Source organism: Paroedura picta, chromosome 8 (genome assembly GCF_049243985.1).
Source record: "Paroedura picta isolate Pp20150507F chromosome 8, Ppicta_v3.0, whole genome shotgun sequence".
NCBI lineage: Eukaryota > Metazoa > Chordata > Lepidosauria > Squamata > Gekkonidae > Paroedura > Paroedura picta.
In genome coordinates this window covers 72,672,940-72,698,989 of record NC_135376.1, presented here as the reverse complement: position 1 = coordinate 72,698,989, position 26,050 = coordinate 72,672,940, and the positions used below count along the sequence as shown (strand labels likewise).

At 42.7% G+C, this 26,050-nt stretch overlaps 1 protein-coding gene and 1 long non-coding RNA gene across 2 annotated transcripts in view; one reads left to right on the top strand and one right to left on the bottom strand.

Moving 5' to 3' along the window:
* The first annotated feature begins 1,576 nt into the window (after window positions 1–1,576).
* MINPP1 (multiple inositol-polyphosphate phosphatase 1) lies at window positions 1,577–26,050 on the top strand. The gene is made up of 5 exons (XM_077350381.1): window positions 1,577–2,349; window positions 7,479–7,676; window positions 9,512–9,609; window positions 11,159–11,292; window positions 19,230–26,050. The coding sequence occupies exons 1-5, from the start codon at window positions 1,719–1,721 to the stop codon at window positions 19,618–19,620; spliced, it is 1,452 nt and encodes a 483-aa protein (XP_077206496.1). The 5' UTR covers window positions 1,577–1,718; the 3' UTR covers window positions 19,621–26,050.
* The window catches only part of LOC143843782 (uncharacterized), a 55,009-nt gene continuing 33,973 nt past the window's right edge, over window positions 5,015–26,050 (bottom strand). Inside the window, exon 4 of the long non-coding RNA XR_013233690.1 lies at window positions 5,015–6,279. This is a non-coding gene — a long non-coding RNA (uncharacterized LOC143843782). The remainder of the gene's footprint in view (window positions 6,280–26,050) is intronic.

Below are 26,050 nucleotides of genomic sequence, written 5' to 3'. Positions count from 1 at the left end.
GAAATTTCCCAGTCTGGAATTGGCAACTCTAACTGACCAGTATCAAATTGTATAGAGCATAGATATTCCAACAATTCTGTCAGGCAAAAGCGCTCTTATCTGAAGCAGGTGCAGTGCCATTCGCCTTCCTCTCTTGAAACCTTAAAAGGGCAGGAAAAACTCTTGGTCGTTGATAACAGCATTGCAGAAGAGCTTGTGAAATTCTCCTACCGACCTTTGAGTTTTAAAATATATATTATGATGAAGTGAACTGTGACCAATGAAAGCTCCTGCAGCATCTTTAAATTTTGTGACGCTAAGGTGCCAGACTTAAGAGAGCAACCGCCATCTTGCTCCAGGGCATCCGCGACTTGAGTATTGAATATGAGAGGCGGCGGCCATTATGGATGAGGGCAAGGGAATGTGTGGGCTCAGCGTTCTGAAACCTGATTTGTACTAGTTGGTGACGTGACTTCCTTGTTACTTTCGACGTCACCCCCCTCCCCGCGCAAGACTGCCATCTAAAGGTGACAGCCACGTGTAAGGAAACGACAGGCAAAAAACAAGACCGCGGCTCTGGTTAGACAGCAGGGGCCTCTACCGCCGACAGTTCCAAAAACGGATGCTGTAACTCAGACCTCACTTCGTGTTACTTTTTATAAAACTGATATTTTAATTAAATCTACTAACCCAGCCTATAGTAATCCCCCAAGTTATGGCAAAGCGAATGTGGCGCAGAGCTGCGTAGCGTCCCCCGGCGTTATTATTTCACTTTGCAATCGGGTTGGGAGAGGGGTGAGTTGCAAACCCCCGTGTATTGATATTTGCCCCTCCCCTCCTTTGAAAATATCCGGCTTGATTTTTAAACAATTCTGGAGAACCCGGTCCTTTATACGCTGCTTTGTGTCATTTTATATCTAGCACGGTGAGTAGGGGGCTAGAGCGCTAGACTAGGGTCTGGGAAATACAAGTTCGAATCCTCACTCGGTCATAGAAGTTCGCTGGGACAGCTGCTTACTCTGTCTAGCCTACCTCACAGGGCTGTTATTTGACGATAAAATAAAGGAAAGCAGAAGGATGTTAAACCACTCTGGGTCCCCACTGGGGAGACAGGAAGAATATATGTATTAATAAATAATATACATCAACGTATTGTAGTTCAGCGGTAGTCAAACTGCGGCCCTCCAGACGTCCATGGACTACAATTCCCATGAGCCCCTGCCAGTAACTCATGGGAATTGTAATTCATGAACATCTGGAGGGCCGCAGTTTGACTACCCCTGTTGGTCTGAAATACAGCTGGGATGGTGTGCATAGGCCCGCCCATGATCTCCAGGGCTGTCAAACATTGCTGTATAACCTGCGTGCCTTTCGGCCCCAAACGTTTGCTCTCGGCGACTGCTTTCCCCCAGCGTCGTCGGATGCACCAGACTAACGCGGCTGGCCTCCTGCAATCCTACGAGGCGTCCCCCCGAGCCTACATTCTCGCCCCCGCCCGTCCAATTCTCCAGCACACGCCCCCACCCACCCCCCAGCCTGTCCTCCATCCAATGAACGCCCAATGCGTGATTCAGGCACGCGCGCACAGGCTACAAAGCGCACGCCCCGGCTCTGCCTGGGCAATGGGGACGGGCCCTTGCGTGCGCGGCGCTCTCGCTTTCCTATCTCGGCCGGGGCGGGTCGCTGGGCGGCCGGGTGGTTCCGTCGCCTCCTGAGCAGACGGCCGAGGGGCTTCCGCGATGCGCCCCCCCGCCGGCAACATGTCGCGCCGCGCACAGCGCTTTTGGTGGCCGCTGCTGCTGCTGTGCCTGGCGGCGCTGGTGGCTGCGGGCGGAGGCCAGGAGTCGGCGGCCGAGCGGCTGAGCCCCTACTTCGGCACCAAGTCCCGCTACGAGATCGTCAACCCGCACCTGCTGCGGGAGCCGCTGTCGCTGGGGCCGCCGCAGCCGGGCTTCCCCTTGCCGCCGGCCTCCTGCACGCCGCTGCAGCTGCACGCCGTCTTCCGCCACGGCACGCGCTTCCCCACCCGCGGCCAGATCAAGAAGCTGGCGCGGGTGCACGGCCTGCTCGGGCGGCGGAACGGCACCTGCCCCGCCTCCGAGGCCCTGGCCGGCTGGGAGATGTGGTACCGCGAGGAGATGGACGGGCTGCTGGCCGAGCGCGGCCGCTACGACATGAGCATGCTGGCCCGCCGCCTGGCCGCCCGCTTCCCCGGCCTCCTGGCCCCGCAGCGCCGCTTCGTCTTCATCAGCAGCCACAAGTCCCGGTGCGTGAACAGCAGCGACGCCTTCCGGGAAGGGCTGTACCGAGCGCTTCACGCCGAGCAGCAGCAGCAGCAGCAACTGCTGCAGCCCACGCTGGAAAGCAATCGTGAGTGGCTCTCTCGCGGCCTTCCTCCTCGTTTCCTCGCCCTGGAAGCTGTGGCTCTTTCTGCCCTCCGGTCGGCTTCCGCCTCCCCTCTGCCGAGTAGCCACCGTGGCTCCAAGCGGCGCCCCGTCTATATTCCGCACAAGGAGGCGGCCTGTTGGACGGCAGAGGCAAAATAAAGCGGAAGTCCCGCGGCATCTTAAAGAGTTGGGCTAGATCATTTAAAATGCCACAGGATCACAAAGAATTAAATTGCTTAGAAACATCCACCAAATAAAACGCCCGCTGTAAGTGTCCTGGGAGGCACATCCTGTTGAGTAAAGGCTCTGCTATTTCGCTTTGGTGATGTGCATCTTTTAGGGCTTCATTGCCACCAGTGCTCTGCCTGGTTTGTGAATGGCTAATCCTTGTCATGTTGTTTCATGGAGGAGAAGGGGCTTTTCTGTTCGATGCCAAAGCCGTTGCTTTATATACTTACTCTAGTGGCAGTGGTATAAAATCACCAGTGTTAACTTTCTAAAACCAAAAAGAAGAAATTGACCAGCCAAAATGGCAGTCCAAAAAAGCATAGATCTATCTCAAATATAGTCTGTGTCCTTATTTTATTGTATTATAATAATATATTATATTACTATAATACAATAAATAATACAGTGATACAATAAATAATACAATAAGGACACAAATTATATTTGAGATAGGTTTATTCTTATTTGGAAAGTTGTTTTGGTTGGTTAATTTCTTATTTTTGGTGCATCCATGGACCAACGCTTCAACTTTCTAAAACTAGCAATTACTTTGATAGCAACCCCTCTCCCTCCAACCCACAATGCTTTTAAGTCTCTCTCTCTTTCCCCTTCCCATCCAATGTTCCCTCTAATTGTTTTCCTCAGTACTGGGCAGAGCAGTTTACATCCTGAGCAGAATATAACTGCATGAATCTTTAAATGGGCAATGCAAGGCTATTCAGATAGGAAATTGGAATGCAGCCAGTCCTTACGCTGAAACCAGAAGGAAAGGAATTCCAACTAAACCAGTCATGTCTGTTGCTGGACAGTTTCGTGGTACAATTACATTTTAAATCATTACCAGGGAGAAAAACACTGGGATGCATACAGCAGCATATAAATTTTCCATTAAAACAAAGTGAATGACTGATTACTAATTCCAGATAGTAATGCCATCTATCTCTTTCAGGGTTTTCCTCCTTCAGATTATCCTTAACCCCGTTGCTCTCTTTAATTAAAAGAAAAATGGGTAGATACAGAAGGTGAGACCATGCTGCATTTACTCTCTCCAGACACTCAGTTGCTATTTTGGCAAAGCAATGAGTAATGCTTTACTATCTGTGAAATACTATTGCAAATCAGTTTGCAGCAGAGACAACATTTCTCAGGGTATTTGGTCCAATGCTTAGGAGCTTTCTTGTAGGCATAAATATATATAGGGAGAAGGCATGACGGAGGAGGAAAGGTATACAGGTTCAAAAGCAAAGAGTTTAATTCTGACTAAACATTACCCATCATATCTATATGCATAGCTCCTTTAACAAAATAGTTGACTGAACCTTTGTTGGCATCCTTAATGTTAGCTGTTCAGGGTTAGGAGAGAAAAGGACATTGAGGTCTTATTTTTTTTTTTTTTTATAATGATTTTTTTTATTTTCATAAAGATAGAAATATAATCATCATTTAAGAATATACGACCCCACATTGACTCCACAGTGATATAAACTTTTGCCCAAAACTCTAAGAGCCATGAGTCTAAGAGCCATCCACATTTCCACTACATTAAAAAAAAGGCCTGTTTAGATATACAAAAGAAAAGTTATTATTAATCAACTTACTTGTGAGATCGTAGACCTCACATTAACTGCTTGATACAATCTAAGAGCTATCCTAGCAGATATTTCTAGGTTTGAGTTAGATGCTTAACATTAAACATTTCTTATAGCACAGTATGAGTTTTGGCCCTGTATCAATACCCTGATGAAGGGAGAGGAAAGTAGGGCTTTGCCTTAAAGATGTACAAAGAAAAAAAATTACAAAAGGATTTCATAATTTCTCCTTATCCTTAATACAGATACATCTACAAACCATTTATACTTGACCCATTCTAAGAGCCATCCTGACAGGTATAAGTTGAGAGCTTTGCATTTTCTACAGATCAATATGAGCTTTGGCCCTGTAACAATACACCAATAAAAAAAAATAATAATAAGGGGGGAAAGCCCCATTTTATATTTCCAACGCTAACGATTATATTACCTATATGCCTACTAAGAAAAAGAAACAAGAGAGAAAAAAGGCACTGCTTCCCCTTTTTCATAAAAATAGCAATGTAGGATACAGTATATGTTGTTAATACAGAGAATAATAAGATTTCCAGGTTTAGATTAAATGCTTAACATTAAACATAGAACAATATAAGCTTTCAGTCTTCTATAGCTTCTCCTTATCCTTGGTTCTGATACATCTACAAAACAATTTATGCTTGACCCATTCTAAGAACCATCCTGACAGATATATTTTCAGACTTAAGTTGAAAGCTTAACATTAAACATTTTCTACAAGTCAGTGTAGGCTTTAGTCCTAGGACAATACCCTAATAGAAGAAAGAAAAAATAAGGGGGGGGAACCCCATTTTACATTTTCAGCACTAATGATTATATTACCTATATGCCTACAAAAGAAAAGAGACAAAAAAAAAAACAAGAGAGAAAGAGACACTGCTTCCCCTTTTTCATAAAAATGGAAATATAGAATACAGTATAACATTAAACATAAAACAATATGAGCTTTCGGTCTTCTTAAGGGGGTCTCATCTCGAGGCTTGCTACATCTTGTCGTTCCCGTAAAATTATATTCTGTCCCATTGGCCTTTGGCGTAGAAAGTGCAGTTGTACTCTTTCCCGCAGAATATGCATCGATAAATCTTGAGGCCGTTGCACCTCCTGGACTCCAGTATCAATACAATTTCCCCCCCAGAGAGATCCTTTAAATCGGTTACTTTCACTGCAGATCCATATTTCTTTTGATTGATTTTTGTACACTGTTGCTTTGAGATGGCTGTATGTCTTTTTAAAAAGGGTGTCCTTATCTGGGCTGCAGAACTCCGGCATCCCATTTTCCGTCTCCAGAATTTCAGATTTCTCTTCTACTGTTGGTTTTCCACCTTGTTTAGAGCTGTCATCAGCCACTGTTATTGATCCATTATTCCTGTTAAAGACATCTTCCTTGGCATCTTGGATCTCCTTGAAGATATGAATTTCAGATTTCTCTTCTGCTGTTGGTTTTCCACCTTGTTTAAAGCTGTCATCAGTCACTGTTATTGATCCATCATTCCTATTGAAGACTTCTTCCTTGCCATCTTGGATCTCCTTGGAGATATTTTTGATCAATCCATCTAAAAATACTTTGTAATCTTGGGTTTGTATCTCTATTAGATGAGCCAATCTTTTTAACATAGACATGATTTTGACTTTAAAAAAAACCGGCCCCAAACAATTTTACAAGTGGCCAGTAGAGGTCCTCTGTTTTATCCTCTAATGTTCCGGCACAGGCATGTGACGTATTGAAGGCAGAGATTCTCGTGCTGGCACAGAGTTCTCGTGAGATTTTCCCATTCACAGCTTATCTTATCTTCGAAAACCAAAACAATTACAATAAGAGCTTTTGCCAATTAATTCGAGTTGATTTGAGTCCTTCTTCTGCTTAGTTAGGAGAATTAGCCTGCCTCTTAACGAGGTGGCTTCGGGCAGAGCAGAGTAAGAGGAGGGGGGAAACAAAGGGCTTTGATGCAGGAAGAGAGACGGAGAAAAAAAAAAAGCGAGAGATACTTGCAGTAAATGATGTTTTGGAACTCAGCCGATATCCTCCCCTCAGTTCAAAGCGTTCATTTGTGGTAAATCATCATGTAGGGTTGAAGCAGATACTTTAAGATTAAAGAAAGAAAAGAAAGTCCGAGGTAGAAAATGGCAGTCGTCCTCTGGACCTGGAACGCTGACAGCCTATAATCCAGGGAGATATACTCCCTAAAGGATTGGAGACGGCCCCAAGAACTTCCTGGGTAGAAAGGTGAGGTGGGGTTTGCGTACCCCTCCTCTTTTCTGCCAATTGCTTGCACAATTGACCCCTGTCAGGCTTCAGAGATAGCAGAGCAGATGCCCTGCCACCCTCTCAGGACGACATCTTTAGCCACACCCCCCGACATTGAGGTCTTATTGATCAAAAAGAGGAAAGCTACACATGCATTTTCTTTGAATTAGCATCTAGCCAATGACGGGATTTTCCCAGTATCATGTGGGAGTGTGTTAATCATAGGCTGCCGTGGAATGTGAAACTGTCTGCCTTTTGAGATTGTGAAAGTTCCAACTTCGTGGGGCTATTTTTTAAAAATCTTGTCACCAAGACTTACTCCTTGATGATGCTGGTACACTCCCTATTGGTTCTTCCTCCCTTTAAACTTCTCAACAACCTTGTTAGGTAGGTTAGTTTGACTGAGAATGGTCCAAGGCCACCTAGAGAGTTTCATGGCAAGCAGAGATATGAACCTGTTTTTTCCCTCTCTAATCATAATGCCATGTTTGGTTCTGTTAACATTTCACTACTGCTACATTGGGTTTGCTTGTTAATTATAATTAGGCTCAGTCTCTAGGGACTGTTCAAGTCATAGCATTTTTTAGAGGAGAGAAAGGAAATTTTGGTTTAATGTGACAAATTCAAGGACTATGAGGTAGAGCTCTGTGCCTATGTAAAATGCTCATCGCAAAGGAAAAAAGGGTGTGTGTATCTCTCTTGACGTTCATGATAACTCAATGGAACCTCCGTGGTCAGGTTTGATATATATCTTAATGCCAATTATTAGGTATAAACAAGAGAACATTATTTGCTGTCTGGTTCCTGAAAACATTTAGCCCACCCCCGTTGGACTGGACCCAGTTAACTCCCATCTGATGCATTGCTCTCACACTCCCTGTAGTTAGTATAGAAAAGCTTAACTTTGCCTAATTTAGTCATGCATGCATTGATTTTTTTTTTAATCTACCATTGGTCTGACTTTCTGCGCAGTTTAATGATTCTAAAGTTTTACATGGAAATAATTAACTCTGCATTTTCTTTTTTCATTTTCAGCGGCTATGTTGGGAGACATTAAAATTAATGACACCTTGATGAGATTTTTTGACCTTTGTGAAAAATTTGTAAGAGATGTTGAAAACAATAAAGAAGCTCTGCATGAACTGGATGATTTCAAAACAGGTCCTGAGATGAAAAAGGTAGTAGAGAGAGTTGCAGATAAACTGTGTCTACAAGCAGATCAGTTAAATGCAGGTAATTCAGTCTCTTCAGTCTCTTACCTGTATTTGTTGACTCATTTCTGCTATTATGTGAATAAATATTAGCATATGTTCAAAGTTTCAGCAGGTAGCCATGTTAGTTTGTAGTTGAACAGGCAGATTTGAGTCCAGTTAGAACCTCAGAGGTTTGAGGTTCTACTGCAGGGGTAGTCAACCTGTGGTCCTCCAGATGCTCATGGACTACAATTCCCATGAGTCCCTGCCAGCAAATGCTGGCAGGGACTCATGGGAATTGTAGTCCATGGACATCTGGAGGACCACAGGTTGACTACCCCTGTTCTACTGGACTCTTGCTCTTTTGTTGGTCTCTAAGTTGCTACTGGGCTTGAATCTAAGCATCTTCAAAACTTAAAGTAACCTTACTAGAGATCTGTATATATTATGTTGCTTATTCCTAACCAATCAAGGCTTTACTCATGTGAACCCAAGAAAAACATCCTTACTTTTACTTGGGGTGTGTGTTTGTCCATGCACACTTGCTATGTTTACCCATTACATTTCAGTTGTATCTTGCGTGGTAGGCTGGAGAGAGCAGACAGTTGTATTCTATTGAATGGACTTATGGTGGCATTTTTGATGGCTGGGAAACAGTGAAATATAGAAAAGATCCAGCCCCTGACCTGGATAGACCAGGCTAGCCTAATCCTGGAATCTAAACAGGATCAACTCTGGCTAGTATTTGGATGGGAGACTCCAAGGAATACCAGGGTCGTGACATGAAGGCAGGCAATGGCAAGCCACCTCTGTGCAACTCTTGCCTTGAAAGCCCTATGGGATTGCTGTCAATCAGGTCTGACTTGACAGCACAAAAAACCCAGAAGACAGTTAATAGGAAATCTTCCACGAATTTGCTGTGTAATGGGCATATGAGCGTTTTACTGCTGCACTCCTTTACTGCAAAATATCCCTTTTAGCAAATTCAATAGCTGCTAACATGCTTGCTATTAGCCACATTGACTTCTTACTTGATAAAAAATACCCATACTCTGATGTTTGTATACTAATGTGGGGTTCAGGGTGTCCCCTCAAGAGCTCAGGAATTCCCTCATTCTTCACTCCACTTTCCATCTGCTCAGGGAACTGTGGAGCCTTGAAATTGGAGAGGAGAGGTGGTTTGCAATATCTGGTTTCTCCACTGAGCCTCTTTCTCACTGGGCTGCTCCTAAGCCCCTTATGAGGTCAGTGCGGCAGTCTTGCAAGACCTTGAGAAACAGCAAGGAAGAGGAAAATTGACAGTCGGGAATAAATATTAAGACTCCATAAAAAGGAAATCCAGGTGGTCAAACTGATGAAAATAAATCTAGGGTTTAAAACTGTGCAATGATCAATTAATAAAATATTCTGCTGTCAGTTAAATTTTGTAACTGGATAAAAGGTATGGAGGGAAGGGTATTATGTGGAGGGCCCAATCAGGATTGGGTCCTTAAGGTATTTTTAAGTGGCTTAAGAAGGGAAGTGGCGGTCTTGTAGCTACCACCAGGATGCTGCCGTGACTAGTTTGGCTCTCAGCAACCCCTCAGAAAGACTCTTATCTACCAACAATACCCTAGTTCCAGGCTATTTCAGCTTCCAGGTAATGACTGAATACACCGTGCTAGCATAATACACAAAAAACAAACAAACCCTGCATTATGAAATGGGATAGTTGCTGCTAAATGTTCCCATTGTCATTTGTAATCTGCCTTTGCTAGAGTCCAGTTAGACTTCGCAGTCGGTGACTTGAGACACCTAACTTGTTTAGCAATCAGTTGGCAAGCTTGGCAAAACCCAATTAATTTTAATGCCAATTGTTGCTTGTCTTTTCTACAGATTTGGTTCAGGTGGCATTTTTCACGTGCTCATTTGAGCTAGCTATCAAAAACGTAAGCAGCCCCTGGTGTTCATTATTTAGTGAAGAAGATGCCCTGGTAAGTGCTCTGTTCTACTAATTCAGTGTTCCAGCACAGATGGATTGACTGCTTTTGTTTCTCAGATTTTATACCATTAACAATGGATAAGATTCCTTCATCTCAAATAGTTGCTTCTTCGTGAAACAAATTGTCTTGAGTTCCAATAAGGAAGAAAGGGGCTAATAGGTGCTTATAATAAATAAATAAGCCTGACACAACATGAACCTGAATCTCTATGACTGTAATCTAACTATATCTTGCCAGCTGTCTTCATGTATATTTATTTACTATATATTTATATTCCACATTTCTCACTGAAACTCAGAGCACACTGCAAGTCAATAACATTCCGTGCAAAAAGGTGTCTAATAAACAGTGTAGACTGATACAATGAGTATGAGGAGACATCTAATGACCAATGCATTAGGACTAGGATTGCCATAGTATGAACCAGTATAGCCTGCTAGGCATGATGCAGAGAGCAGATATCGTGATGCAAATTGATATTGCATCAGTAGAGAACAGTGAAACAAAAACAGGATGATACTTTGCAGCAAATGGCTAATATGCCATATACACATCAGCCTCACCAAGTACTACATCGTTTTTTTCTTTGTAGGTCTCACAACATAGGTCCAGTCTGAGATTGCAAATTGCTTGATGGGCCAGCCTATTGTACGCAGAAATGTTTGTTTGTGTGCTTTCTAGGGAATATGTAAACGTGAATCCCTGTCTTGAGCAGTATAAGTAGCTCTTCCTCTGGACTCATGGATCACCAGAGTGAAAAAGGCTCCCACCCAAATTCCCTCTTGTAACTGGATGATGCCCAGGACTTACATGTGCAACTTGGGCCATCCACTTTTTGAGTGTTTTTATGGTAGTTTAGGGAGCCCTCTTTAATCAGTCATCCTGAGTATGGATGACAGAAGTAATATGCATAAATACCTGGCTGTTATCAGTCCATATTTTAAAGAAGTGTTTAAAGGTTTGTGCCTAGTTGGCAACTATGTTAAACAGAGCACACACCTAGAATGCCACATAGTCTGAGACGTCAGCAACATAGCCTACGCACATCTAATTCTCCTGCACCAGGTGTCCCCAGTATGAATAGCAAGAGAGTAAACTTCTGAAATAATCCCTTTTAGCCCCATTTTCACTAACTCCAAAATACAAGAAAAATGCTTCATTAAGCTATCTCTCTCCTTCTGATACTGCAATAATTAACAAATGGGTTTTGAAGAACAAGAGTTGGTTCTTATATGCCGCTTTTCTCTACCGGGAGTCTCACATTTGTTATTGTTCATTGGTTGTGTCTGGCGTGTGTTGACCCTGAGGAGTAGAAGGTGAGGACTATACCAAAGTCCTGGTTGCTAAGTGTAGTGGGGCAGCAAGGGGGATTTAAAACATCACTACCTGAGTTGCAAGGGGGTGTGTGGTCAAGGTTATGCTAGAGACAGATGCATTCCTTGTTCTATTCATTGCCTGTCCTTATGCTGTTTACTGAATTATATCAAAACACGTGCAAAAAAATCCTTTATGTGACAACGCAGTTAATGTATGATTTCAGGTACTTGAATATCTGAATGACCTGAAGCAGTACTGGAAGAGAGGATATGGATATGATATAAACAGTCGCTCCAGCTGTGTTCTTTTCCAGGATATTATCAGAAATTTGGACCAGGCTGTAGCAGAGAGTAAAAAGTAAGGTGTATATCTGTTATGGGTGGGGTGGGGGAGGCCCACGTGTTCTCATTCGTGACCGTATTAAATGTGCTCTTTCATACCGAATGTGTTGAGCTCCTTGTTATATTCAGAGGGACCCAGGTCTTTAGTGTCGTTCCATCTTTTAACGGCTGATGGCAGTATAAACACAGAATGTTAAAACAAACATGGGCCAGTGACCTTATTGCTTTTACTACTTCCTGTTGGCTTGAGCAAATAGTAGACACTTCTTTACCCTCAAGAAGTGAGTGTTGGATGATACTTGCATTCCCAAGATGATGAGGAAGGTGTTGTGAGATCCTGATTAACAGCAGCAAAGTTCATTATTTGGGGCTGCATTTAATTTTCCTCCATGCAACATAAAGCTAAATGTGGGTCCCGCTTGACGTATACACAGGTTGTTAAAGCTAACTTTTTATAAAGCTGATTTGGGCTGCAGTCCTAAGTGTATTTATTTGGAAGCAAGTCCTACTTATTTTTACTGAATATGGTTATGGTTGGCTGTTAGTAAATATGAGACTACGGCTGTGCCTTTTAATCTTTGTACTTCAGTATGAGTCTAGTTGTGAATCAGGGTTTTGACATGTTACTGATATATTTTTGCTTACCCTTTGATGTAGATGATCATTGGACATAGTTGAACAATGTAATTGCTTCATTACGTTCTTCTTATGACTATGTAGCTTGTTCTTACCAATTTTAATTTCATTTTGCTTCTGTGGCATGCACATGTTATAAGATTAATGCAATTAGCTTATATTTATCAATTAGATGCCAGTTTGCAAAGCTGCTTGGTCTTTAATAGCCATATGGAAAAAGGTGCAGATTCTCATTCCTGTACCAACCAGCTACAGCTGTTGATTTTTTTTTTTCTTGTACTCTTTGGAGGCATGAGAGTCCTTTTTTCACATATTTGGTCTTGAGTTCAAATATTTATTCAGCAACTTGTAGGTATGATTAATGCCTGAACAAGATTTCTCGCTTGAAGTATTTCATGCTGTGCTGCTGATGAAAATGGCTAAAGTAGACGTCCTGTCTCCTAAAGCATCTAATGCAAACCACTGCCAGGAAGTGGTCCTGTTAGCGGGAAAGAACTGGGTGAGAAGGTACTTTCTCTCTGCAGCTGCATTCAAGCAGAAAGTTTTAAATTTTCTGCAAGAGGCTTGAATTGTACAAAGATTTCCACAATGTACAAGATTCAACATGCAGAAATAGTCAAGGGAATTCTGCATTGTGGTCTGGGAGGCAGGAGAGGCATGGTAATAAAAGCATAAAAGAAACAAAATTATTGATTATTATTACTATTAATTGGACTTATTGCCTGCCACTCCCAACAAATCGGCTCATGGTGAGTTAGAAAAATATGTTCCTTAAGGACTGGGTGATAATACTGTTTTATTCGTCAGACTCCTTATAGTAAATCAACACTGTGGAAAGAGATTTGCATATGTATTAATTTTTGTGTGTTTAGGGATTTATGTGATTTTTTTATTGAGTGCTAATCACTTTGATTATGCCACCTAGAAAATGTTCTTAAATTATATAACAGTTTAACCTCTGTGTTCAGCCACAGCCCAATTTGAAGCTTCACGCTGAGGGTGAAAACAAATTCCTTTGTTTGTTTGGTCTTTAGTGGAGATCCAGCTGGGAAGACTGCCACAGTCTGAGTTCCAAATCATATTTCAACAAGCAGACAGTGCAGAACAGCATATGCAGAATTATAAAGGCATTTCTTACCCATTAGAACTAAGCTGTAAATATACATGAGGTTTGAGAAAAACATCTTGTGTGATGATTAGCATCTGTGCAAGAAAACTTGCTTGTCTCTAAATGGCAAGGAAAATGGTGTTGTGTGACATTGTGTGATCAGTCACAGAGTATAGGATTTCAACTTCAGTGAAATGAAGAGGTGAGAAAGTATTAAGTAATTTGCATTCTAAATGTGGGTCTGTAAGTTTACCACGGCAACCTGTTGTGGTAAGCAGGACTTTTTTATTAGAGAGAACCTGGGGCAAAGGTGACATGGAACAAATGCCTCATGTTTATCTACTTCCATCTGATGCTTTAAAAGCCTCCCATTTAGTGGCACTTTCTGCCTATGCTCAGTAGTGAGGATGGCATCTTGGGCATGCCTGCTAATCATTGGTGCCAGATAGAGAGCTTCTGGGCCTCAGAAGAAATGTCACTCTAAGCTAGCATTTCTCAATTTTTTATCATTGAGAAACCCCTGAAACATTCACCTATGGTGCAGAATATGGTTGGGAAGCATAGCTATGTACATGTCTACCTGGGGCTCCTCCCCTTCCCACCCTCTCCAGGCCCTTTGTTGGCCATTTTCAGGAGGGGTTGGGTTGACATATATGGTCATATCACCTGAGAAAAGATTAACAATTTTAAAAAATGACACCAGCTATTTGGGAAACCCTGGTTGAGAAAGCCTGCTCTAAGTATACATATGTACCTTTTTCCCTGATAGGAATATGTCAGGATTCCCTGAACACTTATAATGCCGGAATGTGTCTATGAATTTATTTAAATTCTAATCCATTTAATCCATTTACTCCACCCCTTCCCTGGCACTTGAGACAATTAAAAACATAAAGAAAAAACACTCATTAAAATATACAAATGTTCTCTAAAACAATATAATACTCTGGTATGATGTGAGAAGCTGATAGTAAGCCCAGTAAAATTGTCTCACCGGACTGCCTGGAGGAATACTTTTGTCCTACAGGCCCTGTGGAATTTAGACAGGTCCTGCAGGGCACGAGTCCCTTCGGTCAGAGCAGTCCACCAGATTGGGGCCACAACTGAAAAAGCCCTTGTTCTGGTTGAAGTTGAACAAGGTACCCAAGGTCCAGACACCACCAGAGGTCTGTGTGAAGCACTGCAGTGGGGTCGTACCAGAAGAGGAGGTCATTAAGGTAGCTTAGCACTCCATACCTGATGACGTTGTACTTCATTAAATGTGAAGAAGGTTAATATGATTCTCTCTTCTCCTCTGCCTCATCGCATTACAAATTATGATCTGATGACTTTCATCTGTCACCTCAAGTTCCTACAATGGGTTAACACTGAGAGGGGACTGAACGGTTTTTGTGCACTGCAGTTTTAGAACTTCATTCAGATGGTTGACAAATCCCAATTCTTGAATATCTTACATTCAGTTACTTTAATATAGCCAGCATCTTGATTATAAGAGCAATCATTCTCAATACACTATTATTTTTAGTAGCATCTAGTCCTTCCCACATGGACCGTGCACATATTTGCAGAGGATTACCAGTCACATAAAAGTGTCACACTTTCCCCCCATCCTTAGCACATGTATATGTACGCAGTCCATGCACTGAGCCATTACAGGGAATCAGGCAGGGGACTGGAACTCCCCCAATGCATCCCCTCAAAGTCTTTAGCTTTATAATGTAAAAGTATTATACACCTCCACCCCAAAAGAATATTATCAGATGGAACTGGGGAAATGAATAGTTTTGCATTTGAGTCAATACTGTGACACAGTGGTTTCCCATTGCTCAGCATAAGTAGTGCCAGCCAAATCATTCCCTTCAAAGAAGAGATGGTAATCACAATAGCTACAGTTTACTTTGTTGATTACTCTTAGCACTAGCCATTAGGAAGTAACAATACTTTTTACTGCATGAAAATCAACAGATTGGGGGTGTTTACATTGAGTTTACATTGAGGTGAGAACACATAATGTTCTCTCAAAAGAATTGTCAAGAACTGAAGGAATAATAGTGTCCTTCCTGTTCTCATTTACTAGATTTATATGCCGCCCTTCCTGGCAAGCTGGCCCCGGGCAGTTTACAACATAATAACAAGTTACATAGGCTTTAAAACTTTAAAACAATTACCACAATTAACTAAACAATAAAACTGATTAAAATGTTTCTTTAAAATTCCGTCAGCAAGGCAGTATCTGGCAGTTGCCAATCAGTATTCCTTGTTCCAGGGGAGATTCGTTGCAGGAGGGTATATTCAGTCAGGTGGTCCCTTAGGTATGTTGGGCCCAGGCTGCATTAAAAGCAAGACTTGAACCTGATCTGGAATTCAACTGGGAGCCAATGCAGCTGCATGAGGGCAGGTCTGCGATGGGCTCTCCATGGTGTTCTCGTGAGAATACAAGCAGCTGTGTTTTGGACCCGCTGCAGTTTCCAGGTCAGGGACAAGGGCAGGCCTTCTGTGGGAAGTTGACCAAATGCATTCTTTGATTATGACTGTATGAGGCTGCTTCCTTCAGATTCCAGCTGGTCCATCAGTCTAGTATGTTGACTAGTAGTGGCTCGTCCCTTTAGTAGTAAGGGGTAAGATGTGGGAATTCCAAAACAAGTGGTGAGGTAATCTGTGCACTCGACTGTCCCTGGTGTATTCATGGTGAGCCAGCTTGGTATAGTGGGGGCCTCTAATCTAAAGATCTGTGTTTGATTCCCCATTCCTCCTTCACATGCAGCCAGCTGGGAGACCTTGGGCCAATCACAGTTCTCTCAGAGCTCTTTCAGCCTCACTTACCTCCTATGGCAGTGGTCCCCAACCCCCGGTCTGGAGACCGGTACCGGTCCGTAGATCAATTGTACCGGGCCACGGCTCCTTCTTGTCCTCCTCCCTGGTTGCTGCCTCAGGGGCTGCTCTGCCACCGGCTCACCTTTGGTGCTCTCCAGCGACCGCCATGGCTGGGGCTCCTCCTTGATGTGGCACTGCACAGCTGCTGCTGGCAGGGCCCCCCCAGCGGGCGGCGGGAAAGCAAGTGCAGCAGGGGCTCAGGTGGCAAAAACATCCCTCGGCAAAAGACTCCCTCCCCCCCCCCCGGGCCTCAGTAAAATTGTCAAGCATTGACCGGTCCCCGGTGATAAAAAGGTTGGGCACCACTTTCCTATGGTATATGTTGAGGTGAGAGGAAAGGAAGGTGATTGTAAACCACTTTGAGGCTCCTTTAGAAGTAGAAATGAAAAGTTATGTGGCTTAATGCACAGCCAGAACTGTTTCTCCCCCCCCCCCAGTATTTTTGCTTCATAGTTGTAGTTTAATGCTATGCTTCATTTCACAAGCCAGCTGTCTTAAATAGAGTATGAGGCATTATGACTGAGTTCATGCTTGTGAGAAACGCCTTCTTGCTAAGCCAGTCATAGTCTCCCATCAATTGTGGGTAGGTCATTCAACAGAAGAGATGATTAAACATTACCTTTTGCCTAAATGGAAAGGACAGACATTTGTTTATGCTGATAGTTTTAAGAGAGAGTAATTCATGCTTGAGATTCTGCCAGACATGAACTTGAGTTCTGATTTCTCGCCCTTTGTGCTGATCTGTTTTATTACTACTTTATTATATTCAGTAAAAAACCTAGAGATTTTAACTGTACCTGTGTTGCATAGAATTGTTCAATAGCCTAATTATTTCTAAGTATATTGGCTTGTGTGTGTGTGTGTCAAAAATTGCACCAACATAGAGTTGATTGAGAACAAAGGATTTTCCGGTAAGCAGACACAGAAGGAATATACAGTGGATTGCCAAAGTATTCTCACACACACACACGGTGTTTGTCCTGTATTGTCACATTTTAACCTGAAACTAAGTTGGGTTAGGGAGGGAGTTAGGACCATTTTATTCTCACAACATGCATATCGCTTTGAAGGTACAAAATATTTTTATTGTGATGTGCCACAAACAGTACTTAAGCAAAGCAAATCAGGACTCTGCCTAAGTATTCATCCCCCAAAGTCAGTAATTGGTAGAGCCACCTTTTGCTTCAATTATAGTGGCAAGTCTCTTAGGGTCTGCCTCTATCAGCTTAGCACCTCTAGCCACTATTTTTACTCATTCCTCAAGTCAAAACTACTCGAACTCCTGAAAGTTGGTAGCATTGATGTACAGCAATGTTCAAGTCGTGCCACAGATTCTCCATTGGCTTGCGGTCTGGACCTTGACTAGGCCATTTCAGGACATTAACATACTTCCTTTTAAACCATTCCAGTGTAGCTTAAGCTGTATGTTTAGAGTCATTGCCCTGCCAGAATGTGAACCTTCATCCTAGTCTCAGTCTAAAACAAGTTTTCCTCAAGAATTGCCCAGTTTTTAGTGCCATCTATCTTTCCTTCAATCCTGACCGGTTGTCCTGTCCCTCCGATGAAAAACATCCTCGCAGCATGACGCTGCCATGCTTCATTGTGGGAATGGTGTTCTTGGGGTGATGGGAAGTACTGGGTTTACATGGTGTTTCCCCTGCTGTCCAAAATGGACCATGGCAGGGAAGAGTGGCCAGCTGACATCACTTCTTGGTACCTCGAAGCTGGGAAGTTATTTAAGTGCTACCTCCATGGTCAAAAGGTTGATAAAGGCTGTCTTATATCATGACCCTAGCTTGCTAATTTACTGTTTTTATGTTTATCAGTAGCTTTTGGAAATACTGTGTAGGCCTTTTTACTTATAACAGTGATAAGCTCTAAGTTTGTGTATTTCTAAAGTTTTTATTTACTTTGGCCTCATAACAGCCTGTGCTGCGTAACACTGGCCCAAGGTCACCCAGCAAGCTTCCATGGCAAAGTGGGGACACTCTAACTGCCGTACCACACTGGTTAATTCAGTTGTGTGGCAATCTTTTCTTAATCTGAGTTCCACCCATGTTGGATATGTTGTATACGGTATCATTCATTCCAGAATGTTGTCATGCCTGTCAATTGGTGAATTCTACCAAATAAAGGCTTAGTCTACAACTATCACAAGTCTTCTAAATATTGGTAAAAATCTCTGAAGGCTGAGTATTTTAAGGAGCAGGTTGTGGACAGTCCAAGTGAAAAAGGGCAGAATCTGGAAATCATACACTTAAAAAAAAAAAGGTAGTTAATGAAGTTTAATTTATAGTTTGAAAAAGCTTCAAAGAGAAGCAGATTCCAACAATCACAGTGCTGAACTATAAAAGGGTATGGTATCCTTACAACAGTATCTCAACATGACTTGAAATAGTTATCTTGTTTGCTAGACCACTGGCACCAGTCAGGAGAGTCCAGGTCCTTGGAAAGTTTGTGTAAGTGGATTAAGAAAGGGCGTGGCAACCATTTGTCAAGGTGAAACAGCCAAACAAGTACTTCAGCCCAAATGCAGCAAATAGAGGAACAGTTGTAGCTGAGCAGAACAGTTGTTTCAATTGGTCTTCCAGTAGAGATAAGTTGAATACATACTTTATGAAGTCTGGGATGCACCTCATGTACAAGTGACAGCCCAACTTTCTGTTGACTTCTGTAGTCATCAGTTGGAGGGGCAGAAGTTTCTTGGTCCTTAGCCCTGTAAGGAGCTTGATTGCACATGCATGTAAGCCTTTTATTCTCTTAATTTGATCCTGGTTTTGCCATCCCTAACTGCAGAATATCTCATAACAAGGACACAATGCTTACATGAGGCAAAAACATCTGAGCAAGCATTGCAGTGGTACCGAGTATGTGACCAGAAGTCATCTGCTAAGCTCCTGTGGTGAGCTGGACCCTGGACCAGTCTTCTATTACACCCTTGGTTTTGAATAAGTTAGCATAATTCTCTTGGTGAAAGTGCCACCAAGTTGTGCCCAATTTAAGGCAACTTTGCAGGGTTTTCAAGACATGAGGCAAACAGAGGTAATTCACCATTGTTTCAATCTACGCAGCAACCCCAGACTTTCTTGACAATCTCCAATCCAAGTACTAACCAGTACTGCCCCCAAAACAAAGCTTGGAATAATTGAGCATTGTTTGAGAAGATTTTGCCAATACCTCATAGGTCAGTTGGCTAAACTTTTGTTGACTGCTAATCCTCTCTTTTCAGATGGCATGAAGTGAAGGTTTTACAATAGTGCACTTGAATATGTTCTAGAATGCTAATGCTTTTATTGCAGATTAACTTTATTGATTCTTTTGTTTTGGCTTTCTAGTTCAAAGCCCATTTCTTCACCTGCGGTCTTCCAGTTTGGTCACGCAGAGACCCTTCAGCCACTCCTTGCTCTCATGGGTTACTTCAAGGACAGTGAGACTCTTAAAGCAAATAACTACCGTAAGAATCTAAATCGGAAATTTCGCAGTGGCCGAATCGTCCCTTATGCTGCGAATCTGGTGTTCGTGCTTTACCACTGTGATCAAGTTGACTCTCCCAAGGAAGAATACAAAGTACAGATACTGCTCAATGAGAAACTGCTGGAATTTCCTTGGTCAAAAAAGACAGTCATTTCATTCGCCAACCTGAAAAACCACTATAAAGATATCCTTCAGAAATGCCACTTCTCAGATGTGTGTGACTTGCCACAGAATGCTACTACTCGTGCTTGAACTAGGGGAAAGGTGCAGTACAGAACATATCCTGGATGTTGAGTAAAACATAACCTTTTTCTTTTTCTGGTGTGGGGGGGGGGAAATATGTTCTTGATTGGGGAACCATAATGTTGCACTGCATTGTATTCAAATAGTTTCTTCTTGTAACTTAGAAGTCCAACAAAAGCAAGCATTTATTCAATAGCATTGAGAATACCTCAGGCATTTCTGTAATAGCTCTGTCTCTGACGCAGTCCTGCCATTGATCAGAACATTCTATTTAACATGCAAGTTAATTTCACTGGCCCTGTTTTTTCTAATATAAATTAATATTCTGGACACTGTGAATCAAAAACAACCTGCTTCAGTGGAATAATCATTTGGAAAAAAGAGCCAAATATTTTGTATCAATGTAGATGGACTAAATGCCAGGTGGCTTTAAAACAAAAACATTATAGAACACTGGTGTGTAGTTGTAATCCTACAAATCATTATTGAAATAATTCTTTTCTGAATGTAACGTATTTAGGAACCGGGAAATTGCCCAGTGACACCTGCGTAGGTTGTCACCATGTTCTGACCTGAAATAATTTTTTCCAGTTTATTTTTTGCTGGTAATAATTTGATTATAATACAATTTTGTGGCTGTAGAAGGAGATTAATGGCCAGTTCTGCTATCTGAGCAGAAACCAGACCAAATAGTTGTCATTGACTCCTTTCATGACAGTGCACATAAGGAGCCGCTGGTTTAAGCACAATAGAGTGTAGAATTACTATGCTTGGTGAACTAATATAAACTGAACATTACAAAGAGGGGGTCTTGCACTTTCACACAAGTAGCATCTATAGCAAGTTTTGTAGAGCTCTTATGTCAAAGGATTTCTGTGACCCTGCTTTGCATTATTTTTGTTCATTGGGCTGAATCCTGACTAGACTAACAACTTCCACCAATTCCCCCTCCCTGCTGCAGATTCCCCGTCATGTCATTCCCCTGGAACAGTATTTCATGGAGATTAGTGGACCGCCGTGGAAAGGGGAAGGCAGGAAAGTTCCATTCTGCCATGGCAAATTTTGCCTGCATCGGTCCCATTGTGCTGAAATCCACTGCATTCCTATAGGGAGGTTGGAAATATATTTTGCCAGTGGAACAGCACTTCCACCAGTGGTGGAACACCACTTCCACCATTATTTCCTGAGCCCTGCGGGCAGCATTTCAGAAAACACTGCAAACTGCAGCAGGAGCAGAGGGGCATGCTTTTTTGGCCCTGGCCCTGGCCTGGTGGAACACTCTGCCTAATGAGATCAGGGCCCTGCGGGACCTTAAACCATTCCGCAAGGCGTGTCAAACAGAGCAGTTCCACCAGGTGTATGGCTGAAGCCCGGAATAACATCTATAAATTTGTTGGCCTCCCTACCCAAGCTCACCTTTCCAAGATACACCTTGGTGACTATATTTCATCTATTGTCCGACACCCCTTTTTAATTTTCTCTTGTTTAAAGAATGTGGCATGAAGAGATTTGCTTTTAAATTAATTTTAAATCTGTGTTTTTCAAGTGTTGTGATCCACCCTAAGCCCTTGGGAAAGGGTGGGCTAGAAATCCAGTAATAAATAAATGCGCCAGTGAGCCCTGTTTGACAACCACCACACCTCTCAAGGTTCACTGGACACAACGCAGTCTTGTATAGTTGTTCATTTCTGTTGTGTATAAGCTTCTTTCCCCTTTGCACTATTCCTTGAAACTGGGTAGCTTTTTGTTAATGTTACCTTGGATAGTAGTGTTTAGTATTTTTGGACAAATCTCATTTTAAGAAGAATAGAAAGTAACAAGCATTGCTTCTTTTAAAAATCCCCTTAAGACAAATCATTGAGCATACAATATCCTGAATAGGAAACAGATGCAATTATGATTGCAAATTATGCAAATAAGACATAAAATATTTTAAAAACTGAGGTTTGAGGTTATAATGTATCGTTTAGTGCTTACGGAACATTTTGAGTGAAATTAGAACATAGTGTGCCTTACAACATGGTTAGGGATAGAATGTCTATGCTTAATTGGCAGGGCTTTGCATCCTCTAAGGAAGTCCAGGGCTTATACCACTTTTAGAGCTGTCCCAAAGGAGAAATAATGGGCATTGGCATTTATCATCACAATCCAACAACCAAAATCAAATGATTCTTACAGGTATTATCATATTAAACTGGCTTGTTTCTGTTTCTTTTAAGTGAAATATGTATCATGGATAAGCTCTTTTTAGACTTGATAAAGTTGAGATGTATTTTTGTGCACTGTGTGGTTAGTTTGCCTGCTTAAGGTGTGAATGTGTTTTAAAGTTGTAGTTGGCTTGCTTGAACTCAATCTAGTGGTACAGTTTTAGTAACACACAGTATTATGTGATTCTGTATAACAAAATAGGAGAGAATAAATGAAGAACAAGCTGATCTGCTTAAAATTTCATCTCTCCTTTCTTTCTCATGCAGGCATGGAATGCTCTAACTTGAAATACTCAGTTTTTGTGAAGTTACTATGAAGCACTTCATCACTTAGAAGGACTAAGTTGCTTTATTTCTGCTTTATAAATACAACTGGGTTTCCATGAAGTGGAGAGTGAATAAAAACTGAAGTATTTATAGCATCACCTTTAAGCAGTATTGGATTGGCATTAGGAACCATAGGAGAGACTCTCCTAAATTAGGTTTCAGCTTGCCAAGTTGATTTTGTTAGATTCTGGGCTTTGAAATTAGTTTTTTGGGTCTCGTGACAATTTGTTCTTTGCATGAGTTGCTGAGGCGTACCTAGAGAATTTTGTGCAGGAGGCAGGAGGGCAGGGCTTGGTGACACGTGAATTCATTGGGTCACCATAAGGCGGAGGCAGCTGGCAGCACTTCTCATAAGCACAAAGCCATCAGTTGAAGCACCTAACCAAATCTGCACTTGGGATCAGTTGTGTTGGCCTATCAGGTATGCCTGCCCAACTCCAAGCCCTCTGAAAGAGCAGCCCGCTGAGTGGTGAATGGGCAAGGGGATGGGGGGGGTGTCCAGGAGGGCTCTGCAGCTGGCAAATTCTGTGCCCAGCCTTCCCCCCCCCCCCCGGTGCCATCGCCAGGTCCCTGCAAGTGTTGCGGCATTGCCCTCCTGCTTGGCTGACACACCTGAGCCTTGCCTCACATTGTGTTCACTGGCAGGATGAGGTGGGTGCCCCAAGGCTGCAGCAATGGGTGTGTCCAAGGAAAGAGGAAGTGCTACACCAGGGGCTCTGGGGGGGACTCTGGAACAGAAGCATTTTGTCTCCTCAGTATGAGTAGAGCACAAAGGGAGGGGAGAGATTTCAGCTCTGCAGCACAGATGACTGGGCCAGCCCTCCTGGGAGCTGGTGGGAGGGGCAGCAACCTGCCAGGCTGACCAGAGAGGACAAGTGGTAAAGTCATCCTCCCCCCCCCCCAGCTTGGGTTTGTGGTGGAAACTCTGTTTTGACAAGGTCTTGAATTTTTGTGTTGTCCATTGGGTTAGGTTCTCTAATTTTACATAGGAACAGTTCCTATTCAGTTTGTCTTAGAGTAGCGATCCCCAACCTGTGGGCCGCAGACCACATGTGGTCCTTCAACTAATTGGAGGTGGGCCCCGAAGGACGCCTTCTCCCCCCCCCCCGTCCCTTTACAACAGTGGTCCCCAACCTTTTTTCGGCTGGGGACCGGCAGGGCAATTGCCGCGCCTGCTCATCACGCATGCGCGATGCGCGGCACGGCCCTGATTCCCTCTCCCCCCCTCCCGCAGTAAGAAGCTTCCCGGGCCGCAAGCTTGCGGCCTGGGAAGTTTTTTACTGCGGGGGGGGTGGGGAGAGGGAACCGCGGCCCGGCACTCTGGCCTTCACGGCCCGGCACCGGGCCGCAGACCACAGGTTGGGGACCACTGCTTTACAACACACTTTGGGTGTCATTGTCTCCCATCACTCCCAGATGGGACTATCTCATTGCAGAGAAACAAGCTCAGGGTTCCCATTGATTTGTCGTTGTCATGAGTTAAAACTTCCATGAAAATAAAATGTTCCTTATGTTCATTGTTGTGGCGTGTCTGTATCTTATTTTGAAGAGATGTTTAAACATTACCATAGCGATCAGAGAGCGTTAGGGCAGTGGTTGAGAGTAGAGGAGTAAACTACCCCCCCCCACCGGGCCTCAGTAAAATTGTCAAGCGTTGAGTGGTCCCCGGTGATAAAAAGGTTGGGGACCACTGTCTTAGAGGATTCTCTGGTTTGACATTGAGTTAGGTTCTCAGATTGTACATTTGTTGTGTTAGGCTTGTCACGTTGTCTTTTGCTTCTGCTGAAATTCCCTTATTCTGCATTGGTTCTTTGGCCTTGTTGGTTCTGTCTCCTTTGAGGCGTTGCTTTGCTTGCTTTTGTGCCTTTGACTATTCTTTGTGCTGGAGAAAGCATTGAAACCCTCTGCCACATAGGAAACAACAAAAGATGGCTGGAGGCACATTAATGGGGCCATAGAACTGGACCTCTTGGTCCAACTTACTTGAAACATGGGGGTTGTTTGAAGGTGTCATTTACTCAAAAAATGGCACCTCCCACTTTCTGCAAAGATTTTCCTATAGGGAATAATGGAGCCGAGTAATGTTGAAATTCCCCCTCCCAAAAAACCCCACCCAGATCTAAATATCAAACTGGTATTTGGAGCCCTGATACCTGGAGCTGAAAAAAACTGATTTTTTCCAAGGTGCACATTACTAATGGATACTTCTAAATCACTGAAGATAAAGTGCGTTTATATGTCATACAAGCAGGTTAAAATGTGCTTTAATGGAAGTTCCAGTATCAGTTTTATAGTTTACTAAGTGTGCAAAACACTTCTGTTATTGAGTTTCTAATTACTGCACATTACTGTAATTTACACAATGATAAAACTTTTGAGACAGAAGAAAAGCTGGGTTTTGTATCCCACTTTTCACTACCCAAAGGAGTCTCAAATCAGCTTACAGTCACTTTCCCTTGGTCTCCTCACAACAAACACCTTGTGAGGTACGTGGGGCTGAGGGAGCTCTGATAGAACTGCTTGGCAACAGCTCTAACAGAACTGACTAGCCCAAGGTCACCCAGCTGGCTGCATGTTGAGGAGTGGGGAATCAAAGCTGGTGCTCCAGATTAGGGTCCACCACTCTTAACCACTACACCAAGCTGGTTCTCCATTGTTAGCATTGTTGATCAGTGGACATGTTTTTCCATATTTTGTAATGGCTTTGCATTCAATACGACAACTTGTATCCAGTAATGTGCCAGCGAAAATACTTAGCACAGTTTCAGGTGAGCAAGACCTTGTACAACAGGAAGTTCTTTACTCCTTGTATGTTAAAGTACCCAGAAATTGGAAATGCTAGTAGAGGTGCAATAAATTTGGTTTAGCACATGCGACTATAATTGTCTTTTCCTTGCACTTCCACTTGTGCAAGAGCTGCAGAGCAGGCAGAAAGTCTGTACTGTATCCAGCCCTATTTCTGACTTAACATTTTGGAAAGGTTAAATTGGTCCAGATGTCTTCAAGAAGCATATGTTTTTGTGAACTGCTGCCAAAGATATTATATCTTTCTTGTCCTGTATTTATTTTGGGGGGTCTGCTGGGATGCCCATGCTACCTGATACTTTTCTGGGTTTGGAGGTTTGGACAGCAAATATTCCATACTCTGTAACCTTCACTGTGGTGAGAGTGTGACTTAAAATCACTGAATACATTTCTTCATAGTAATAATCTTTAGTGAATTTTAAAACTACGTTTAGAAAATACTGAATTTTTCTCTAGAATCTAGAGAAACAGACACATATGCATAAGCATACCAGATGGCTTGTGCAATTAGTTTTGACAGCTTTAGTCATCCATTTGAGGAGGAAAAGAGATCTGGATTTGGGAGGGGGGGAACCCTCCAAATATGTGAATCAATGTTCTCAGAGCTGACTACATCAACCATGAATCCATTGTTGCATGCAGAGGCCCAGACCAGAATTGAGAACTCTGTGTAGTCTCAAGCAATGGAGAATCACATTAGTGCCTCATTGGTAGAGGCTTGATTAGAATGGTTCCCCTTTTGATTGCATTCCCGCCTATCAACAGTGTGCAAATGAAAGTAATTCCACAGAATCAATCATTTTTAGAGGACTGACGTTTCTGTCTCCTACACTCGATCTTTGTTAATAAAAATCACTTCTCTGTTCTGTGTTTTCAGCTGAAAATCTGTTACGTATCTATTCAATAGACCTTTCTAGTAATTCATTCAATTTGATTGTAAAATGGTGATTTTTATAAATATTATTATGGAAATGTTACAAATAACTGGACAGTTTCTTCTTTTTAAGGATACAGGATTTATGCTTTAAAGATATACTTTGATGAATACTAATTGTGAATCGATGTATTTTCTTTCAATAAAGTTGTCATTTATGGCAGAA